At 33.5% G+C, this 20,141-nt stretch overlaps 2 protein-coding genes across 2 annotated transcripts; both read right to left on the bottom strand.

The window, feature by feature from the left end:
- Window positions 1-502: 502 nt before the first annotated feature.
- On the bottom strand, window positions 503-8,360 carry LOC137827863 (phosphatidylinositol 3,4,5-trisphosphate 3-phosphatase and protein-tyrosine-phosphatase PTEN2A-like). The gene is made up of 13 exons (XM_068634218.1): window positions 8,181-8,360; window positions 7,136-7,664; window positions 6,494-6,595; window positions 6,357-6,413; window positions 3,374-3,439; window positions 2,885-3,061; window positions 2,691-2,777; window positions 2,486-2,550; window positions 2,336-2,412; window positions 1,775-1,821; window positions 1,508-1,638; window positions 1,349-1,418; window positions 503-1,224 (listed from the first exon to the last, which is right to left on the bottom strand). The coding sequence occupies exons 2-13, from the start codon at window positions 7,571-7,573 to the stop codon at window positions 676-678; spliced, it is 1,866 nt and encodes a 621-aa protein (XP_068490319.1). The 5' UTR covers window positions 7,574-7,664; window positions 8,181-8,360; the 3' UTR covers window positions 503-675.
- Window positions 8,361-9,898: 1,538 nt separating this feature from the next.
- On the bottom strand, window positions 9,899-14,234 carry LOC137827836 (multicopper oxidase LPR2-like). Its single transcript, XM_068634189.1, has 3 exons — window positions 13,782-14,234; window positions 10,608-12,065; window positions 9,899-10,513 (listed from the first exon to the last, which is right to left on the bottom strand). The coding sequence occupies exons 1-3, from the start codon at window positions 13,983-13,985 to the stop codon at window positions 10,460-10,462; spliced, it is 1,716 nt and encodes a 571-aa protein (XP_068490290.1). The 5' UTR covers window positions 13,986-14,234; the 3' UTR covers window positions 9,899-10,459.
- Between the last annotated feature and the right edge of the window lie 5,907 nt (window positions 14,235-20,141).

Below are 20,141 nucleotides of genomic sequence, written 5' to 3'. Positions count from 1 at the left end.
TCTATTCTAGAACATGGAATCTATAATCCATATATTGTATGTTATAATATTATTGAATACTCTATCTTTTAATATTATAAAATAATCACTCTCTTACCAATCCTTACTAAGGTTCAATTACTTTACAAATAACATTAAGTTTTAAGAATTTTGTTTAACGTAAACATTCAAATAAAATATCAACATAAGTGTTTCTTGATATAAAGTGTACTTTTAGGTAGCTCACATTTACATTTTCAATATAATGAATGGATGCTGGAGACTTTATTCACATTGTTCCAGTTTATTGAATCTATTATTAATTTTGCAATTATGAAGCTTGGACAAGATATAATAATGTCATCTTTATGTTCACAGAAGAAAGAAAATGAAGGGAGAATCTGATAGATATAATAATATTGTGATAATGAAAAAGCTAGAGCGATAAGAAAAACGAAAGAGTGAGATATATGTTTTTAGAAGGCCTTGCAGGGTGTATCAGTTGGGGGAGGGGGACAAATCGTGCACATAACTCTGCCTATTCTTATTTGTAACTTGTGCATTAAGTCAATGAAACATCCAGATTTATCATTACAACAAACGAAAAAACAAATGGATGACCAAAATATTGTTGTGGAAGCTGCAAGCAATTTTATGTACAAAAATCCAAATATGAAGATAACAAATTGATGTAGTTCAATCACTTTCGTAGTCTTCGTCATCTCCAAAGGTAAAAACAGAAGCATCTGCAGCCATGGCCTTAAACTCACTTTCTGCGCTGGGCACCTCGATACTGGACACTGTTTTTCCGTCAACATTACTTCTTGGCTCACTAGCGTGATGAATTGACGTGGAGGAGTTCTTGTTTCCCAAGGAAACTTGTTCTGTTGCATGCGATAAATTTGCAATTTGATTTGAAATTCTGTTGGAGTCGGACCCTCTGGTATCATTTTTAACTGTTTCAACTGCTTCAGAAGGTACTTTTGTTTGCTTGGTTTTTGAAGAAGCAGATTGCTCTGCCTCGCCATCTGAAAACACATCATCTTTATCATTATTATGAGACTCTGATTCTTTGGCCGCATTCTCTGCAGGTGTGCTCCTTTCCACTGGCGCAGGACCAGCAGGACTGTTACTTGAACTCTCATCTGATTTTGTTGTAGTAGTTTCAGGTTGCGAACTTACAACATTGCCATTATAGTCCGCGAGCACAATCTCAACCACAAATCCCGGAGAAGGTAATTTTCTCTGCCAGAAGTTCATATCAATTAAAAATACAGTTGATAAGAAGATCCAATTGTGAATGACAGACATGGAAATGCTGAACTCAACAGAAGCCAGATATTTTTTTACCAATAACCACAAAACTTACCTTGTCAAAGCCATCAAGATCACCGGTGTTCAATACTTTTCTATTTTCTGTCATAGTTGTGTTCAACCAACTAAGAGTGAAAAGAGCAAGAAATTTCAACCCAACGTTAAGACCAGCGCCGAAGAGAATTGATCAATAATAATGAAAAATAATTAATACCAGTAAAAATCTCCTTGGCGATCATGAAATTGAATTTTGAAGTCCCCAGCCAACTCTGTAAGACCAGGCTCTCCTGGCAAAGCAAACACCATCACTCCCTTCTTTGGTGCACTAAACCAAAAATCTTCTGGCTGCAAATTGTGAAATCTCAAGTCACCCAGAAATCCATCATACTTGGGGGAGGGGAGGGCGACGAAAAACATAACTTTGGAACAACAATTCAATCAAATATTTATAAACTGATGTCATATTACTAATGAAACGCACCAAAAGCTCCTTGGTTCTCGGATGCTTTTTGGTTGAGAACAACACACCTACACATTAGAAATGGGTTAGAGTCGATATCAAACAGGGTAGTCTATCAGACACTGAGATCTTACATTCCACACCTTCGGAGGGATCAGATGTCCGTCAAATTCTTGACAAAAACAAAGCAGGTCATAATGTCATGCAAATATATATCTAGTTATCACTACCCAAAACTAGTAAAGCAAACAATTCCTTTGTATTGTAGCTAGAAATAACATGCATTAACAGGTAGACTTTCTCCCCATTTTATATCAGTCACGACTCTTCCCCATACACATCTGAGATAAAACATAGCTATTGTCCTCGGAAGAAAATCCTAACGAGAATATGCCTTCTCAGTTCATACTAAAAGATCTGAGTGCATGACATAGAGCTAAACAATATATAAAACACACCACAAAGAAACAAGGACAAATTTAATGACCAGTACAAAAGATGCTTCATAAATCTACTAACAGAATGATCAAGGACAACATGTATATTTGTAGGGAAATTTTAGTACAAGACTGTCAAGCATACCACTATGATCTGAGATAGTTACAGAGGGCCTAATCCAGTAAGGGCATCTGTGAAGCCGGAATCCCCTAAGCATGCACCTGTACGGAATATGATGTCAGTATGGATACTAAGACAAGTACATACTACAGTTACATCTTGGCCAGTAAATACCTGCGGGCAGGAGGGTTTTCGCCATTGAAGTAAGTTAAGACTCGTTCAAAATATTTGACATACCTCTACAGAAGAAAACAGTAAAACATAAGAAATTACTCCAGAACTCACAGAAAACATCATTTCCAGAAAATATTAAAACTCCAGTAACAACTCCTGAATCTCCAAATTTCGACCTAATTAACCCATTGCATAGCAGACTTACAATCTGACTAGGCAGAACAAGTCCCTTTCCATCAACACATCTTTTCTGATTATAGTAATCCATCGATTCCTCAGCGGTTGGGAAGAACTGCAGTACATTTTAGTCATCATATCTAAGAGTCAAGCACAAGACAGAAAGTGCAAATATCAAGCACAGTCATCATATTTTAAAGAAAATGCCGAGAAACTCTTTACCTTTAAGAATAATAGAAGACTAGAAATCATCAACCCTGTCCTGGCCATTCCAGCCTTACAGTGGACAACCACAACATTCTCAATGTCTTGTTTCAACCATGAGTAAGCACTTTGACAGAATGATATAATCAGTTGAATTGGTGGGCAATTGTGGTCATCAAAAGGGAAGCTGGCCACCTAAAAGAAGAAATTTCATATTTCAGATGCAAGAGTACAAGAAGCTGTTCAAATAAATTCCCTGAAAAATATAATGTGGCAAAAAAGCAAACTTGGAGTAATCTAGGTTGTCTAGAATCATGATCAAGAAGTAGGAGCAGATGGGATGTGAATGATTGTTAATTGAAGAAAAGATAACCTCAATACTACTATCCAAAATTGAAGGTCCATGTTATGACCAAAAGTTTATGGTGTATAAATGAAATTTACAACCCTTAAGCAAGTCTATCACAATTGTCCCGATAAAGACTTTAATGAAAATTTAGAAATCACCTTTCCCTCAAACAGTGATGCATCATACAACCGCTCAGAACAAAGATTATAAACCTTGTATTTATCCTACATACAGAGAAAGAAAAATGTCAAATGTAAAACTAAACAAGAAAATGATAAGCAAGGAAAAAGGCTAGTTAAGTTTTAAACTTTGAGGAACTTTGATAAAAGAGACACCATACAATTGAAACTTGTTGAACCATAAAATATGCAACAAACAGAATAACAGAATATATTAAGCATGTGCTCATATCATATGTAATAATAAAGACAATTTTATGATACTTGAAACAGAGATAAGGAATAAACATTAGACAGAAAATTGCTCAGGAGAGTCTCCCAGTCCCAGCCCTATCGTATATATAGAGAGAGAGAGGGAGAGACAGAGAGAAATTTTGTAGGAGAGGTTTCCCATAATTAGAGAGAATATTACAAGACCTACAAGACATTCATTCAGCCAAATTATCTGGATTATATTCAGCTAGTAAAAGGAAACAACTACAATGAAACCAATAAAATATTCTAACTCAATTTCAACCTATACCACAAAATCTAAACAATACAATCTTAATGTAATACTGACATTCAACCTGAAGCCAGTGCATACAAGTTGTGTCATTTATTCAGCTTGCTACGTATGTATGATATATCCTTGGTCCACATAGAGATTTACTGAGGATGTCAGACTGATGATCATTACAACCAACAAATGTTGTAGTGAAATAGACTTAATGAAGTCACAAAACAGCTATTTCAGGATCCAGGACCACTGGATTCCTGCCAGTTGAACCTGTTGAGGAAACGTGGTAGACAAAGGAATTTCAGACAATATCTGCACAAAAGTCTCAAGAAGAACTCAACAACAACAGTAAGCAATACATGGGAAGTTTTAGGGCAAAAAACAACCCAGATACAGCCGTCAACCAAGGGACAAAAAAACATATTGGGGTAGCAAACAAAGTGTAGAAAGCCACCACAAACAAGATGCCCAGAAATCAAACTAGGTGAAACAAATGGAGGGATTTTCAGAATTAGGATCGACCAACAAACCTGAGCCATTGGCTGCATGGTAGAATATGCAACTTGACATGGACTATAATACCAACTTGACATGCAAGTTGAAACAGACACAAGTAACAAAAAAAAATTAATTGAAAACTTCCTAGACATATAAAATATGTAAAAAAACTGACAAGTAGTTTCCTTCCATAAATAGGGAAAGAATATTACAAGATATTCAGCCTAATTACCCTAATTATGTACAACTAATTCAACAACAATAGCCATAAACGCCTTATCACACTAGGCAAGGTTGGTTACATGGATCATACAATACCATTTGCCTTGATTAAAGGCCAAATCTTTTTAGATATTATTCATGAGATTGAGATACCTTTCCCTTTTGATCCCTATCTAAAAACCATGCAATCCATTCACCCCAAAGACACTTCTAGTGGCCTTCTATGTACACTTAATAAAACAAAATAATAACAATGAAGTTGATCGAAAGTTCTAACACAATTTCAGCCTATATCTCATAAACCTTAATAATCTTATCACAATCTCAACAATACAATCTTATGGTATTATCAACAACAATAACTAAAGTAAGGAAATTAAAATAGCCAAAAAATGCAGAAGATAAGTTTAGCAGTTTAATATCTCCTTTCGTTGTACAAATCTGAGCATAATAGCATACGTCTAGCAAAATAGGACCCAGGAAACTTGAATAATATCCAAGAGCAAACAGGTTCCCTATATATATCCGAAGCTATCAGAGGATATTCTATAGAAATTAATAGCAAAAATAGAGGAGAAATAAAAGGAAACAAAAACAGGCATTCCATGATTTTTTTTTTCTCCATGTTTGGCGGCAAAATAACATAAGAGAAAAAGATGTGGGACCCACCTTCAAACTTTTCACTCCAGTATGAGAAGAAGACAGAAATCAATTTAAGCTTAATAGAGTTCCAATCCAATCCCTCAACTTCTCCTATCTGAACATGTCTCTTTCAATTTCAGGGTATTTTTGTCCTTTAAACAAAAATACTTCATTCTTTCTACTCACCTGCTATCCAACTAAATAAGCGGAGACTTCCTTTTCTTCATTTTGGTATGATTTTCTTTCCCAACATTATTTTCTCCCTCACCAAACCAAGCATTAATATAGGCATCAGAAGGGGTCGATAGAAGAAGTAGAAAAAGAACATAAATGTAAAAGAAGCCACTAATATTTTCCCATGGAAGCACTCCTGCAGACATCTCTGCACTCGGCATACAGCTTACTGAACAGAAGTATAATCATCTGCAGCTCTTTCCTTGAACTAACCTGCCAAAAATAATCATTCTCAATCCACTACACCTTCTGTATGCAACTCAGACAAACTCCCATTTCACCCTACCACCACAGCCACTTTTTTGTGCCTTCTAGTATATCACTTTCAACCTTTGACCATGACACACGTGGTTCACCATCTGTCCTCCGGGTTATATTCCATTTACTAACAAAATAAGCCTAGCCAGACTTAACTCCTCTAAAGTGATTACTATTACTAATAATATAAGCCTGGCAAGATTTAACTCCTCTAAAGTGAAAGAGTGCACTGTAACCATTGGTATATAATGCAGCTATAACCATTGGTATACAGTACACAGTGTAATAAAATGTACGTACATCTTAACAAACTATAGATTAATTAAAATCTTAACTGCTGAGCCCAAACTCCCTACTTTAGAGAAACCAAATCCATGCCTAGCAAGAAGGGGCGGGGTGATCGTATATTCATAGGCAGCATTCACTTCCAATAGACCAAATTAAACAAGCACTCAGTATAAAATACAAATAATTTATGGTACATACTTTTTTAAATGAAACAAAAACAACATTCCATACAATACAGCATTGATTTGTATCATACATAAACTACAGCAAGGGCATAAATATAACATCCAGTAACTTCATGCATCAGAGTGTGTTTACTACCTTATGCTGAGTTTCAAAAAACTTGATCACTTCTTCCATATGATTTCTGTAAAATCCCTGCATTACATTTTTAGATAGTCAAAATGGTGGTGTTAAAGATAAGGATAGCGATAAAAAAACACAGAATTTTAACTCACTTCAACATAGCCGAAAAACCCAGAGCTCATGTCACCAGCAGGGAATCCCATTGCAATGATGTTTTCAGTGATATATGTCATATCTAAATCAAAACCTCCTTCCTGAAAATTAAAGGTAAAGAGTATAAAAGTGGACATGGGTATGCATCAACCTGGTTCTTTGAGAAGCGAAAATACAATTCAGAACGAAACAAAGAAATACAAAAGTTCGAACTTAATACACTCACCAGTCAGAACAATAGTTATATAATAAAATTCTACTAACAGTTTTGTCAACCAAAGAAAGGGACTAGAATGTTCTCCATACAGAACCCTAAACTATATAACATATTTTTAACTGGGAGTAAGGAAATGTCTGCAAACTTCAGGCCTTATAAACTCAACACCAGCTATGAGATCTAATTTAAAGCAAAATATAAAAACATTGGTTAGATCTTTTTGCTTCTGTATTACATAACAGTTTATTACATAATAACAGTTACATTGCAAAAGTTATAAGCTTCAGCCAATTATTAAGGGATTAAAGCAATGTTCCCAATAGAAGAAAGAAACAATATTTTTTAAAAATGAGAAAGACTTTGTGAAAATCATCTTTATAATAATAAATACAAAGTATATTAGTAGTTTGAACAAGAGCATCACCTGGTATCTGCGTTTATTCTGGGAAACAACATGGCGTGCCTTAACCTGCACAGCTTTCACAGCATTCTTAGAAGTGTCAACCAGCCCTTTCGTAATGCTTCCAAACAAATTAGATTGTACAGCAGTTTCATTGGAACTTTCATCTGCTACAGGAGACTTTGGAGACATCCTCAATCCCAGATTACTAGTGAAGCGAGCAAAAGTTGATTTCCCAACATTTCCACTTGATGAGTCATCTTGGGAGCCAGAAAATGACTGAGAAATTTTCAAGCTTTTGGCCCAAGACGATATGCCAGGTGGGGACAGCACAGAAGGTGTCTCACGTGCTGAATTATCTTGCTCAGAAACTAAACCAGCATCACTCTCTTTAGCAGGAGAAGAAGTGGGTGGATCTTTGATAAGATGTGAATCAGACACATCAGCAGGCACTGAATCCATTTTATTACAAAAATAGCAACAGCAACTTAAGTTGAAATTGGAAGTCTTATCATTAGGTGGACCAAGCCCAACAGTATCTTTCTGGTTGAAGCTGCACAGGACAAAAAATTCAAATAATGTTTCTTCTTAATAGTTGCCTATTCATCTAATCATTCTTGTATACTCAATAATATGATCGATCATAACAATATGCTACTGGGTGGAAGAAAGACAATGCATACATAAGCAGTATTGGCCAAAATCAAATCGACATACATTTGGCATAACAGTTTTCGGGAACTTCACTTGCAAAAGGGAAAACCCAAAAAAACTATCCGGAAACCCGTGGAAACACTTCTGGAAGATTCAGTCAGGTCCCTAACTAAAATCTAGCTAAAACCATTTCAGGAGAACGATTTCCGTGAATTGAACCTTGTGATTTTCAATTTCCAACTAAAGTAAAGCATGAGAAGATGGAATAAAACGTAAAAAGCTGAAAAATTTAGCGTGGATTGGAATTCGGAAAAGGAGTCGTGTAAGATGCTTAAAAACGTAAAAATGATTCGAGAGAAAGAAAGAAAGGGGTAAAAGAAGTAGTTTCAGATCTGAGAAGAAGAGCTTGTGTTACCAGAAGTGGAATCAGAGGGAAGTGCAGAGCAGTGAAGGAGTTTATTAGGGTTTCGAGAAGGAAGAAAGAGAACGGAACGGGTAGTTGAATTTTGGAAGGCGATGCCGAATGTCATGCACGAATGAATGATGATCACTGTGATGTCAAACACTTCTTTTATCAAACGGTTGCTGAGAGTCCAGGGTTATGTTCTGCATACCATCGTATATTATATGATTTCAGAGACATTTTTTATTTATTACTTTTATATTTTTAATAAATTGATTTTTATTTTTTTTTAGTAACTGAGCTTCTACTAATTTATTTTAAAATATTATTAACTATTTACATAAAAATTAAAATAAATATCCAGGATAAATCTAATTTGTTAAAAACACAAATGTTTATTGAAATAATGTAGGAAGCATAAGTGATATTTTATTAAAAACATAACAAATACTAGTATTTATTTTAGAATTATAAGAATGTGAGTGTCATTTAATATAATATTAAAAAAAGTGCAATCTTTCTAAACTTTTATTAATTGTAGTTAAAAGCTTATAGAAATTACAAATAAGTTTCACAAACTCAAATAAACTGTTTATAAAACTTCTAAGTAGTTTGTTAGTTGAATACTTCTTAATACACGATTTTATTATCATGATTTTTATTTGTTGTTAAAACTATAAAATCATAAATAAAAGTTATTAAACCGAAAGAGATATTTGCAAGAATTATAATTAAAATTCAGTAAATAATATATTATTACAAAATTATAATAAAATAGTATTTTGTGTGAACATAGTCAGAATAATATTACAATTTAAGACTTTGTAGAATTTTTCCAAACTCTTAAACATTTTTTAATGTATCTTGTTCAAGATTAAGTATATTTTTTTGTTATTTGAGCACGAAATGCTTTTTTTATAAAATTCAATTGTTTAGCAAAAAAATCTTATTTTTCTATTTTCAATTAAATATTGAATTAGTATATTAATTTGAAACATAATTAAGTGTATTGTTTTATAAAAGTATAAGTTGTTTACTTTTTATTATTGGATTACTTAAATATAATATAACGTTCTCCTTAATTGTAGTTACGTGAAAAAGCGGAATTAGTTTCTGATTTAGTGAACCAGAAGAAATTACGATAGATTAAAATAAAATCTTGGAAGGAATTTGTTTCAATGAAACTATTAGTATTCCAAAAATATAAAAGTGAGAATAGTTATTCTTATATTTGTCACAAAGTTATAAAAAAAATATTTCTAAATATGTTATTTTTAATTATGTCTGTGTTAAAAGAGATTCACCAAAAAATAAAGGAAATTGTTTTCTAACCTTTAATATAATTTTTTTATCAATATATTTCTGAATATATAAATATTCTTAGATTGGAAGTTTGTATTATTCTTCCTCCACCCCTACAATTTTTTCTTCCTGCATCCCGACAATGTTATGCAAAGACTAAATTATCCCTATTATTTTTTAAAAACCCTAAAATACACTTGAATTGTATTTATTTTTTTTGCATTATGGATTATGAAATTCGGAAAAATTTCAGATTGACACTTCCGGTAAAATTTTGGATCCACCATTCAATAATTCAAAATATGTATTTCACATTCAAAAATCCATCATTCAAAAAAAGCATTACAAATCCACCAATCTGTAACAGAAATATGCATTACAGATTCAGAAATCCGTAATTAAAAAAAAACATTACAGATCCACGAATCTATAACAGAATTAGACTTCTGATTCAGCAATTCGAAAATCAATAATTTATGCAAAAATTACTTCTGAAACACCCCCTCATCCAGACAAAACAATATTCAGTTCCGGATTGATGAATCCGTAGCACACTCTCAGATCCCTGTTTCCGGTAACCACTCAAATAAAAGATTAAGGCCAGTTTCGGGATTTAGAAAATTATGGGGTGCAGGAAGAAAATTGTAGGGGTGCAGGAAGAAGAAGCCAAACAATAATATTGCTATCTGAAATCGAAAACATAGAAGCCCAACAGAGATGGACCAAGCTGCATTGTGGGCCAGTGGAGCCACAACCCTTAGTAGACCTTTCTTTGTGGGATGTTTTCCTTCACCCCCATTATTACTAACTGAACTCCCATACAAACTCTGCGTAATATATTTTTAAAAACTGAGTTTAAACTTTCACCCGTTGCTCTTTGTCTGTCACCAAGATGTGACACAAAATATACGTATATCTGTAAAATACATCCAATTCACACTCCAATAAATTATTATTTTTATTCTTTTTTTTTTTAATTTAAAATATTATTATTTGACGAGTTTCAAGGGTCTCATCATAGCATTGTCTTCATGATCCAAAACCTGCGTGAAGGAGTATATGCAGAATTAGTGTTGCTATGCCAGAATTAACAAAAATGGATTTTGCTTCAGAACTCAAAGAAGAAAAAGTGCTTACGTGGCAATGGTAGATGTACCCAGGTTCCGCGGTTGCGTCAAAGGCATAGGATTCATTGTTGTGTATGTGAGAAAACCTCACCGCGATCTTCGTTACATGCCCAGGAATCATCTTGAACACGTTCTTCCACCCTTTCTCGTGATCTTCCACCGCCACTTTCTTCCCGCGAACGTGCTTCTGCAGGTGGCACTGCACCGCGTCGTTCTTCTTCGTCATGCATTCGGTAAACTCATCAGCCTTCACCAGCGCCGTCTGATCCAACACCCGGAACAAACCCAGATGAATGTGAAGCGGATGATTATCCTCCGTCAGGTTAATCACATACCATACCTCTGTGGACCCCACCCTCGGGGTTTCCGTGACCGGTGCATCGTACGGTTTTGCGTTCAGATACAGGTGCGTTGGCTCGTCGTCTTCGGTCGTGTACTCGTACATAGCAACATACCGTGTGTGCGTCACACTGGATAAATCCGCGGCGGGGTACTCCACCAACCGCCGAGGAATCCGTGACGTGTCAACTTCTCGATCGGGTAGAATTATAAACTTCATGACCTTGCCGTTATCCTCGTTAACGGGGTCACCGGAAGGGTAAGGGAATTTTGCACCGTTAGCTAGGATAGCGACGTTGGTCTTTGATTGGGAGAAGTCAACAATAACGTCTGTGATCTCAGATGGCCCCACCAGGATCTCGTTGGTTGTTACGGGCTTTTCGATGTAAGCGGAATCGGACGCCACGTGGGTGAATCTCAAGCCGTTGGAGAAGAAGAATTTGAAGAACCTGGCGTTGCTGGCGTTGATTATGCGGAATCGGTACTTACGACGTCGTACCGTGAGGCGCGGCCACGCTTTGCCGTTGACGATGATGGCGTCGCCGAAATACTCCGGCACCCACTGAGGGTGTATATCGGGGTTGTTACCGGTGGAGTTCATGAAGAGGGAACCGTCGGTGCGGAAGCTCCGATCGAAGACGACCAACGGTCGATCGAATTCGTCGCCGGAGGGTAACCCTAACGGGTCCTCGACGGCGGGTTCGCGAATGATGTAACTGCCAAGTAAGCCAGCCAGAAGGTTGACTCGGGTCAAACCCATGGCATGATCGTGGTACCATAGATTCCCCGGTTGCTGATTATTTGGATAGTGATAGGTTTTCCGGCTCCACGTGGGTCCCGTTTCCTTGAACTTAGAAATGAACCACGAGTTCGCGTTTCCGTCGCTCTCTGGCCCGTGGATCCCACCGTGAAGGTGGACCACCGTGGGAATGCCAGGTGTGGTGTTGGTAATCGCGGTGGGGATTGTTGGGTCCCACGGAAGTATGTGGTGTGGAGGGAGGTGATTTTGCCACCTCACGTGCAGGTCAACGCCGTGAAGGGCCTCGATCGTTGGACCAGGAACAGTTGCTTTGTGCTTGGTTGTTCCAAACGCGTAGACTGTGGTTGGAGGCAGATCCCTGTGGAATTTCTGCAAAAGGAAAAAAAAAAATGTGAATATTGATTATTACCATTTTTCTTACCATCTTGTTATCTAACATTATAAAATTAAGAGACGTGAAGATTGAATTCAAAGTGTAAAAAATTGTGGTGTGACTCATCTAATTGACTACATTTGGGAAACTCTGACCAACTTTGAAATGAATTAGTGCTGTAACAGTAAAATAATTGATAAGAGTGTGAGAGAGTGGTGTGAACGAGAAGACATTACTCATAGTGGAAACTGAGTTTTCAATGTGACGGCCAGAGTGGATGCCACTTTCAAAGTTTTGGGAACCCAATTCTTTGCGTTATTTATAGCGACTTCCATTCATTCATGTGAATAATTAAATGCCATTAGAAAATGACACTCACAGAATGATATTTTAAGGAGATGACACCCAAATTCCAAGGAATATTAATCAGTGTAAAGTATAATACAAGGTTAGTGACTATATTTATTTAATTCGAGGATTAATTAACTGACTAGAACCACCACTAATTTTATCTAATTATAAACCAAGGGATGTTCCTGAGAGGTGTCATCACGATTAAAAGTGACTTTTTTGGTTACACGGGAAAACAAACATACTTTTTCTAAGTTTCTAATGTGATATATATGTATAAATCAGCCAAAAAGTAGTGACAGGTATTTTACCCTTCTTTTTACTTTCTATTCATCCACAACTACCAAAGCTATTATTAACAGTTTTTAGAGAATGCAACCACGGTTGTTTGTTGTATATTTTTTTTCTGTCTAAACTTAGTAAGTCAATAACTCGTGCAAGGTAAGATTCAGAAGAACTATTTAACATAAATAACTTGAAGAAAAAAGGGGACCATTTACAAAGTAGCATTTCATATGGAGACGATTTATCTAATTTTACTGACTAAAACAGAGTACACATGTATTTGCAGCATTGACTTGGGCAAGGCACAAAGAGAAAAAGGAAACTTGAAAACAAGAAATAAACGTAAATTTTATGAATACACTGTGTTGTTATATATGACTGCATGTAAACATCATCTTACAATAATATGTTAGAATTAAGTTTCCTTCTTTATATTATATCAAAATTTATCCTAAAAAAAAGTTACTAGAACTATTATATCACGACAAACAAATTTGAGTAAGGATTGTATGAAAAAGAATCCAAGGTAGAGATGATTCTGTTGGATTGGAAACAAAAGACAATAATAACCGATACTTACTTAGTAAACAAACCATACAAGAACACTTCAAGTCATGGTTGTCAATTTGGAGTCAGAGGATAAACTTAGACTGTTTCAAACAGATTTCAGCCAATATTTATTTTGAGTATCAATGTGTGTATGTACTCAGGGAGATTCAATATCTGGGAAAAGAATATATATTAATTAACAAAAAGAAAAGGGTAAAAGATTGCACAAAAAACTGAATTAATTGACCTTGAATGAAATAAATTATTGATTTGAATTTCAACTATTAATAATTTAACTGAAAACTATTCATTCTGATAAACCAAAGCTTGTGAACCACACGAAACGACAGACAAAGAATTATCTAGAATTAGTCATTGCACTGGCCTAAAAGAGTGGTTTCAAAATTGAAAGTTCAATCTTAAAAAACTACTAGTGGATTTCAGCTGGTCTCAGTCTAGGAATCATCGAAAGCAGGGAACAAAGAACAATAGTTTAATGGTTAACTGAGAAAGAAACACAGACATACCCATTTCTTCTTGAACATCCCAATCTTGATAGATTTGGGTTTTGGGACACCATTGAAGACGTGGTAGCCATGGATTCTGGGCATATCTGGAAGCTCGTCGACAAACATCTCCAACTTGGAGAGATTAACAAGATGATCTAAAGCTGATGAACATCCTAGGAAAGCGACAAGAGTGAGAAGTTTAAGGAGCAATGTTCTGTCCATGGCTGTCTCAGAAAATGGACAAATATTGAACAACAATAGAAGGATGAGAAGGGTATTAATAGGACCAAGATTTGATATTTAATGGCTAATGGTGGAGATTGTGTGTTGTGCCACTTTGTGAGTGTTGGGGCCATGAGTGAACCTCAAGAGAAAAGAATGAAAGCTCCACTTTCGTGTTTCTGAGAAAGAACACGAAGGGATGGTGAAAATATATTCATATGAGATTTTTCTTTTGGTTAAGACTATAAATAGTGAAAAAAAAAACATATTCTTAATAATATAGTAAATTAATATTTTAATTGTTTTTTAATTTACAATATTATTATATTATTATAATGTATTGTGAAATAAATAGATATTGACTACTTTCTGCATTTCAAAGTAATTTTTTTCCTTTTTCTTATTCTCACTCTGACAATGCAATGCATGTTCTGTTTCACACTTTATTCTCTCTCTCTCTTCACACTTCACACTATTTTACATTTTTTCTTATTTCAACAATAAATCACACTCGTCATGTTTATTTTTTCTTGAATTTCTTACATGCATATTTATTTCAATATTTTTATGTTATTCCTTTTTTAAGTTTTCATATAAAATCTTAGTTCAATTTTTATTTTAATACTATATCTTTAATAAATTTTATAGTTTCATAAAAAAAACTTTTTAATCAAATGGTTTAAAGTATAATATTTTTTATAACTTTTGTGTATTGAGATATAAAAAAAATATCTCTTTCTTTAATGCAAGATTTTGTAAATAATAGATTTTAAATGAGTTCTTTTTTAAGAAAAAGTATTTCTTCCATTGTAAAAAAATTGCTGTTTAAAGTTTCTCTACACATTAATTACAATGCATATTTTGTTCTAAATCACTGAAATTCTATCATTATTTCGAAAATTGCGTTACTTTGACTGATAAAATAATTAATTTAAGAACAATTTATGGGGAAATACTTTGTTAAAATATGAAAATATTAGTCAAATTGAAATTATTTTAAATTGGCAGCTGTTATTTATATATTAAATATGTTTTTTTAAATATTTGTAAATATTTAATGTTTTTTTTAACATAGTATAATTATGTACATTGACCTAAATTAGTTCACTTTAATTAATATTAACCTAACAACAAATAATACATTCATTAACCTAATAACTTCAGTGGAAGGCCAAATAAAACGTACGCACTAAAAATGAATAGCTATGGTGACTGTAAAAGCATTCGTTGTTTATTATTGTATGAATGAAATACAATTTAGTTTTATATAATAATAATAATGATTATAATATTATAATAAATAATATAAAATCATATTAATAATACTCTTATCCTTATAATAATATTAGTAGTAATAGTAATTATTATTTTTTATAGTAATTATAGTAATAGTTATTATAATATTATCATTATAATTAATACTGTTAGTTGATAATGTTATTAATAATAATGATAATAATAATAATAATTTTGTTAATATAATTAATATTTATTCATTACAATTAATATTTTTTATTATAAATATTACAATAAGATTAAAATTATTTCAATTAAATGGAAATTGTATTTCTCAATAAATACTAGTGGAAACATGTACTTAGGCAAGTGTGTCTAATTTTGTTACGTTAAAAAAATTAAAAATTGATTTTTATCATAATTATTAAAATAAATTATTAACTTTTGTTAAAAAAAATATTCATAAAATAAATAATTTTTAAAATTTTATTATAGGTAATTGTTCCTACTAGAGAGATGAGACTTAGAGAACTATTGAAGTCTTCTTCTCCTTCTTCCGATCGGTCAGGTTGCTGGGTGATGAACTGGGGTTCTTCTCGTCCTCCTACTTCTCCTCTGGCACTCGGTCTTAGGTGAACACCCGATGGGGTACCTGCGAAGGCACTCCGACGCTCAAGTCAGTAAAGTGGGTGATCAATGCTCTGGTAGGTGGATCATAATAAAATGACATACCTTACTCATTGGGATGCGTGCTATTTATATTATTCTAATGAATCTACCTTGTTGAGCCCGATTATCGGAGTGGATCCGCTTAGGGTTGTATTACCTAATTCTTAATGACGGATTAACTTCACTGACATTGGTTTAAGCATTAACGGTAATATGGGTCGACCATCGGCCAAGTTTCCCTGGTCTCGGTCGTCTCGGTCAACTCTTCTAAAGTCTCGGCCAGGTAGACCGTCGGCCTCGTCGTCTTGGCCGAGTCTTTTGGGTCTCGGCCAGATTTCCCCTGATCTCAGTCAGCCAAGTGAATCTCGAGCAGGGAGACCAGAGGTCGGCCTCGCCCATACCGGTACAGTGATTAATTAAGTTTAAAAATAACTAAAAAATAAAATAAATTATATTGATAAGAATAAAATTAACAACTGTATACACCAAAAACAGTTAAAAAATACTTAATAAATTCTCTTTAATCACACTACTGAACATAAATATGATAAATATTAGCCAAACTAAGATACAGATACTCTCATTAACATAACTAGTGAGGGATGACTGGAAGATCAAATAAAACTTATATATTAGACTTGACGCGATTAAAATAATGTCTAGCTGACGTGTTTGAACAAACATTTATAGACATAAACATTACTTACTGAACAAAATACGTTTCAATACACCAATATACATTCTACAAAATAACAAAATTCATGAACTTCTTATTAAAAATTGTATTAAAATAGAAATAACTGTGTAAACACAGTTTCCTCAGTACAAATTTTAATTTGAAAACTCCTCTCCATATACGTGTTCAGAAATGGAAAAAAAAAATGACATGATTATGTTGTTAAATTCAGTATTTACTTGTACATGATTAAGTTGTTCTTAAAATGCAGGTCAGTGTTGAATATTTGTATTGAATACCGACACTCGTATGCATTCGTAGGACACATATATGTGAAGTGTGTAACATCCCTATATTTTTTTCATATCTATAACCATAATTTGTATGAAATATTAAAATAAATATATAAACATAATACAAATATATCTAAAATTTCATTATTATAATGTTTCAAATTATCTCTCTCTTCATAGGACTTGAAACATTTACATAAATTTTAAAACAAAATTTCAAAAGAACAATAAAATTTTTCCATTATCCATCTTCTCACCGAGAAACTTTATCACCTGTAACATCATCTGCTCCCGTGTAAAATACACGATCATCACAGATCAAAGAAAAACAACCACAAAACAAAACAAAGGGTAAGCTAGGTATTTTTAAAACTTATAACACAAATATGAGTTTAAACATCCACATAAATTCATCATTTCTCATGCATTTCACATAACCATCAAGTGTCTATCAACAATTTCAATATTCATCTTTCTCATGTCAGACTTCTACTGACTCATAACACATAGACACTTGACACTACTTCCGGAAGACTCGTGCGTTGACTTAGACTCAGAGATCTGCACCTGTCATACTACATCACTGTGAAATCCACACAGCTATGCGCATAATTAATCTCAATATCATCTCTCTCCTAGTATGACAGGGTTAATTCATATAACAGGTCAAGTTAATTATCTTTCAAACAACTTACCCATTCATATGAACCTCCTTCGACTCTCACCACCTGAATAACTTCATCTATATGATTTCATTATCTCATGAGAGTCAGGATATCTCCTTTTAGACGAATCCCTAGTCAATGCACATCCTAAACAATCTTAACACGGTATTTTCTTTCCTGAAAATACTATGTCTTAATTAGAATTCATATTTTGAACCTCAAAATATCCACCATCAAACAATCAAATCATACCAATGTTTAAAATTTTCAAAATACACAACAATTCATTGACTAATCATATAAATGTCTAATTAAAGAGATTTTCAATTAACTATACATGAAATAAAAGTTTACATACTTTATAAGAAAAACTATATATAAATAAATAAATCAATCTTTTAAAAGCAAATAAAAATTAGTTTAATATATTTTATTTTTATTTATTTATTATTATTTTATTTTTTTTAGACTTTAGCTTGAGTTAGAATTCGCTAGCTTGAGCTAAAATCCACTAGAGAGCACCCAGAATTTTAGCTTGAGCTAAAATTCACTAGCTTGGGCTAAAATCCTCCAGAGAGCACCCAGAATTTTAGCTTGAGCTAGAATTCGCTAGCTTGAGCTAAAATCCTCCAGAGAGCACCCAGAATTTTAGCTTGAGCTAGAATTCGCTAGCTTGAGCTAAAATCCTCCAGAGAGCACCCATAATTTTCTAGCTTGAGCTAGAACTTGCTAGCTTGGGCGAAATATGCAGAAAAATTCTGCATAACTTAATATACCTATCAGATTATAAATCAACATCTCATTCGATTCATAAATTATAAATCTGCACATTACATTGGTAGTTCCTGTTCAACATGATACAATCACTCTCATTGAATCATTGAGTTATTATCTCCATCTATACATATATATGATTTCTAATTCTACAACCATTTAAATCAAACAACCAATTCTCAATCACAACACTTTCAATTTCAATCAAACTACAATCTACTCAAAACAAGAAATCTTGCAACAAAATTTGGAATTGGTGATCACGTCACACTCACATTCAAATCTTCTAACCTAGGGTTCTATTGAAGATTTTAAACTAGCTTTCCTTACCTGGACTTTAGCAGATGCTCACTAAGAGCTCCAAACCCACCAAAAGCTTAAGGATACCCTAACCTGCACCACAGAGTCCTGATCACAAATCTAACTACATCACTAGGACCCTGAGCTAACAGAGACTAATTTTGAAGATAAAAACCTCACATGCAAACTTAAATTAAAAGGCAGCCCAACCAGATCAAAACTAACTCAAAGGAAAAAGAGTCAAGAATGAACTTACTCTATCTAAGATTTTGATCGGTCAATCTTGTAGAGTTCGCTGCCAGGAGTCCAATGGCAGACTCTGATCATCAAACTGACGAAAGAGGAGGTCAAAATCTAAGAGAGAAGGGAGAGGAAAGGAAAAAGGGAACAAAAATGAACATACTCTATGAAAGATTCTGATCGGTCAATGTTGTAGATCTCGCTGCCAGGAGTCCAATGGTGGACTCTGATCGTCAAACAGATGAGCGAGGAGGTCGAGATTTTAGAGAGAAGGCAGAGGAAAGGAAAAAGGAGTTTTTAGAGGGATGATAGTTCTTTTTAAAATGAAACATGAATAACTAAATTTCTATTTATATAGCCTTTTTACTTTAATAATAAAATATTCAGGTGTCATTTTAATTGTACCATTTCTACTCTAAGACTATTTTTCTCGGTCCTTACAAAGTGTCTAATTTAAAAAGTATTTGTTGAATTTCTGACAATTATAGTACAATTTTAACACAATTTTAAAAAGGAAAAATACATTAATTTTCTAAAAATTCAAACTTGTTTTATAAATTTTTATTATAATTTTAAAAATAAAAAACAAATTCTTGTGAACCAATCATGAAAAATATCTTTATATTTCAAAAAATAATGTAAAATATATACATAAATTTTTATTGTCAATTTATATATTTATAATATATAAATCAGTGTATTCGTGTTATACATTTTAAATATTTTAAAAATTACATGATTATTTGTATGTGTACGTTGTATCAAGTGTCAATATCAATTGTTCGTCTCAGTGTGTCCGTAGAGTTTAAAATGATTTAAAAATTTCACATAGTGTGCATTATATATAAAAAAAATACATAAAATTGAGTATATCGATTTCATTCCAATAAAATTGTTATTGTTTTGTTGTTTACTAGGAAGTGGTTTTATAGCAGATGATTTGACAGGATGCAGGAAAAAGTGGCATAACTCATTAAAGGCATTTTGGCATTCTCTCTAACTTCATTCTCTAGCCACATGCTTTGGAGGGTACACCTATCTTTCCCTGTCACTGCCCTAGCAAACCAACAAAATAATGTTCATTTTATTTACCAAGGTAACAAATGTGAGTGAAGTAGAAAACAAATGCTAACAAAAAAACAATTTAAGGGAATCATGATTGTTCAAGAGACCAGAAAGGAGAAAGTTGTCACAAAAACATTGGCAAAGATATTTCTAATATCATCCACAAACAATATTGGTTCTTTAGATGTTTTCATTTCAGAGATTCAAGTAAAAACAAAGAGAATTTATTTAATTTAGA

This window comes from Phaseolus vulgaris, chromosome 7, assembly GCF_000499845.2.
Source record: "Phaseolus vulgaris cultivar G19833 chromosome 7, P. vulgaris v2.0, whole genome shotgun sequence".
Classification (NCBI taxonomy): domain Eukaryota; kingdom Viridiplantae; phylum Streptophyta; class Magnoliopsida; order Fabales; family Fabaceae; genus Phaseolus; species Phaseolus vulgaris.
This window is presented reverse-complemented; position numbering and strand designations above follow the sequence as displayed.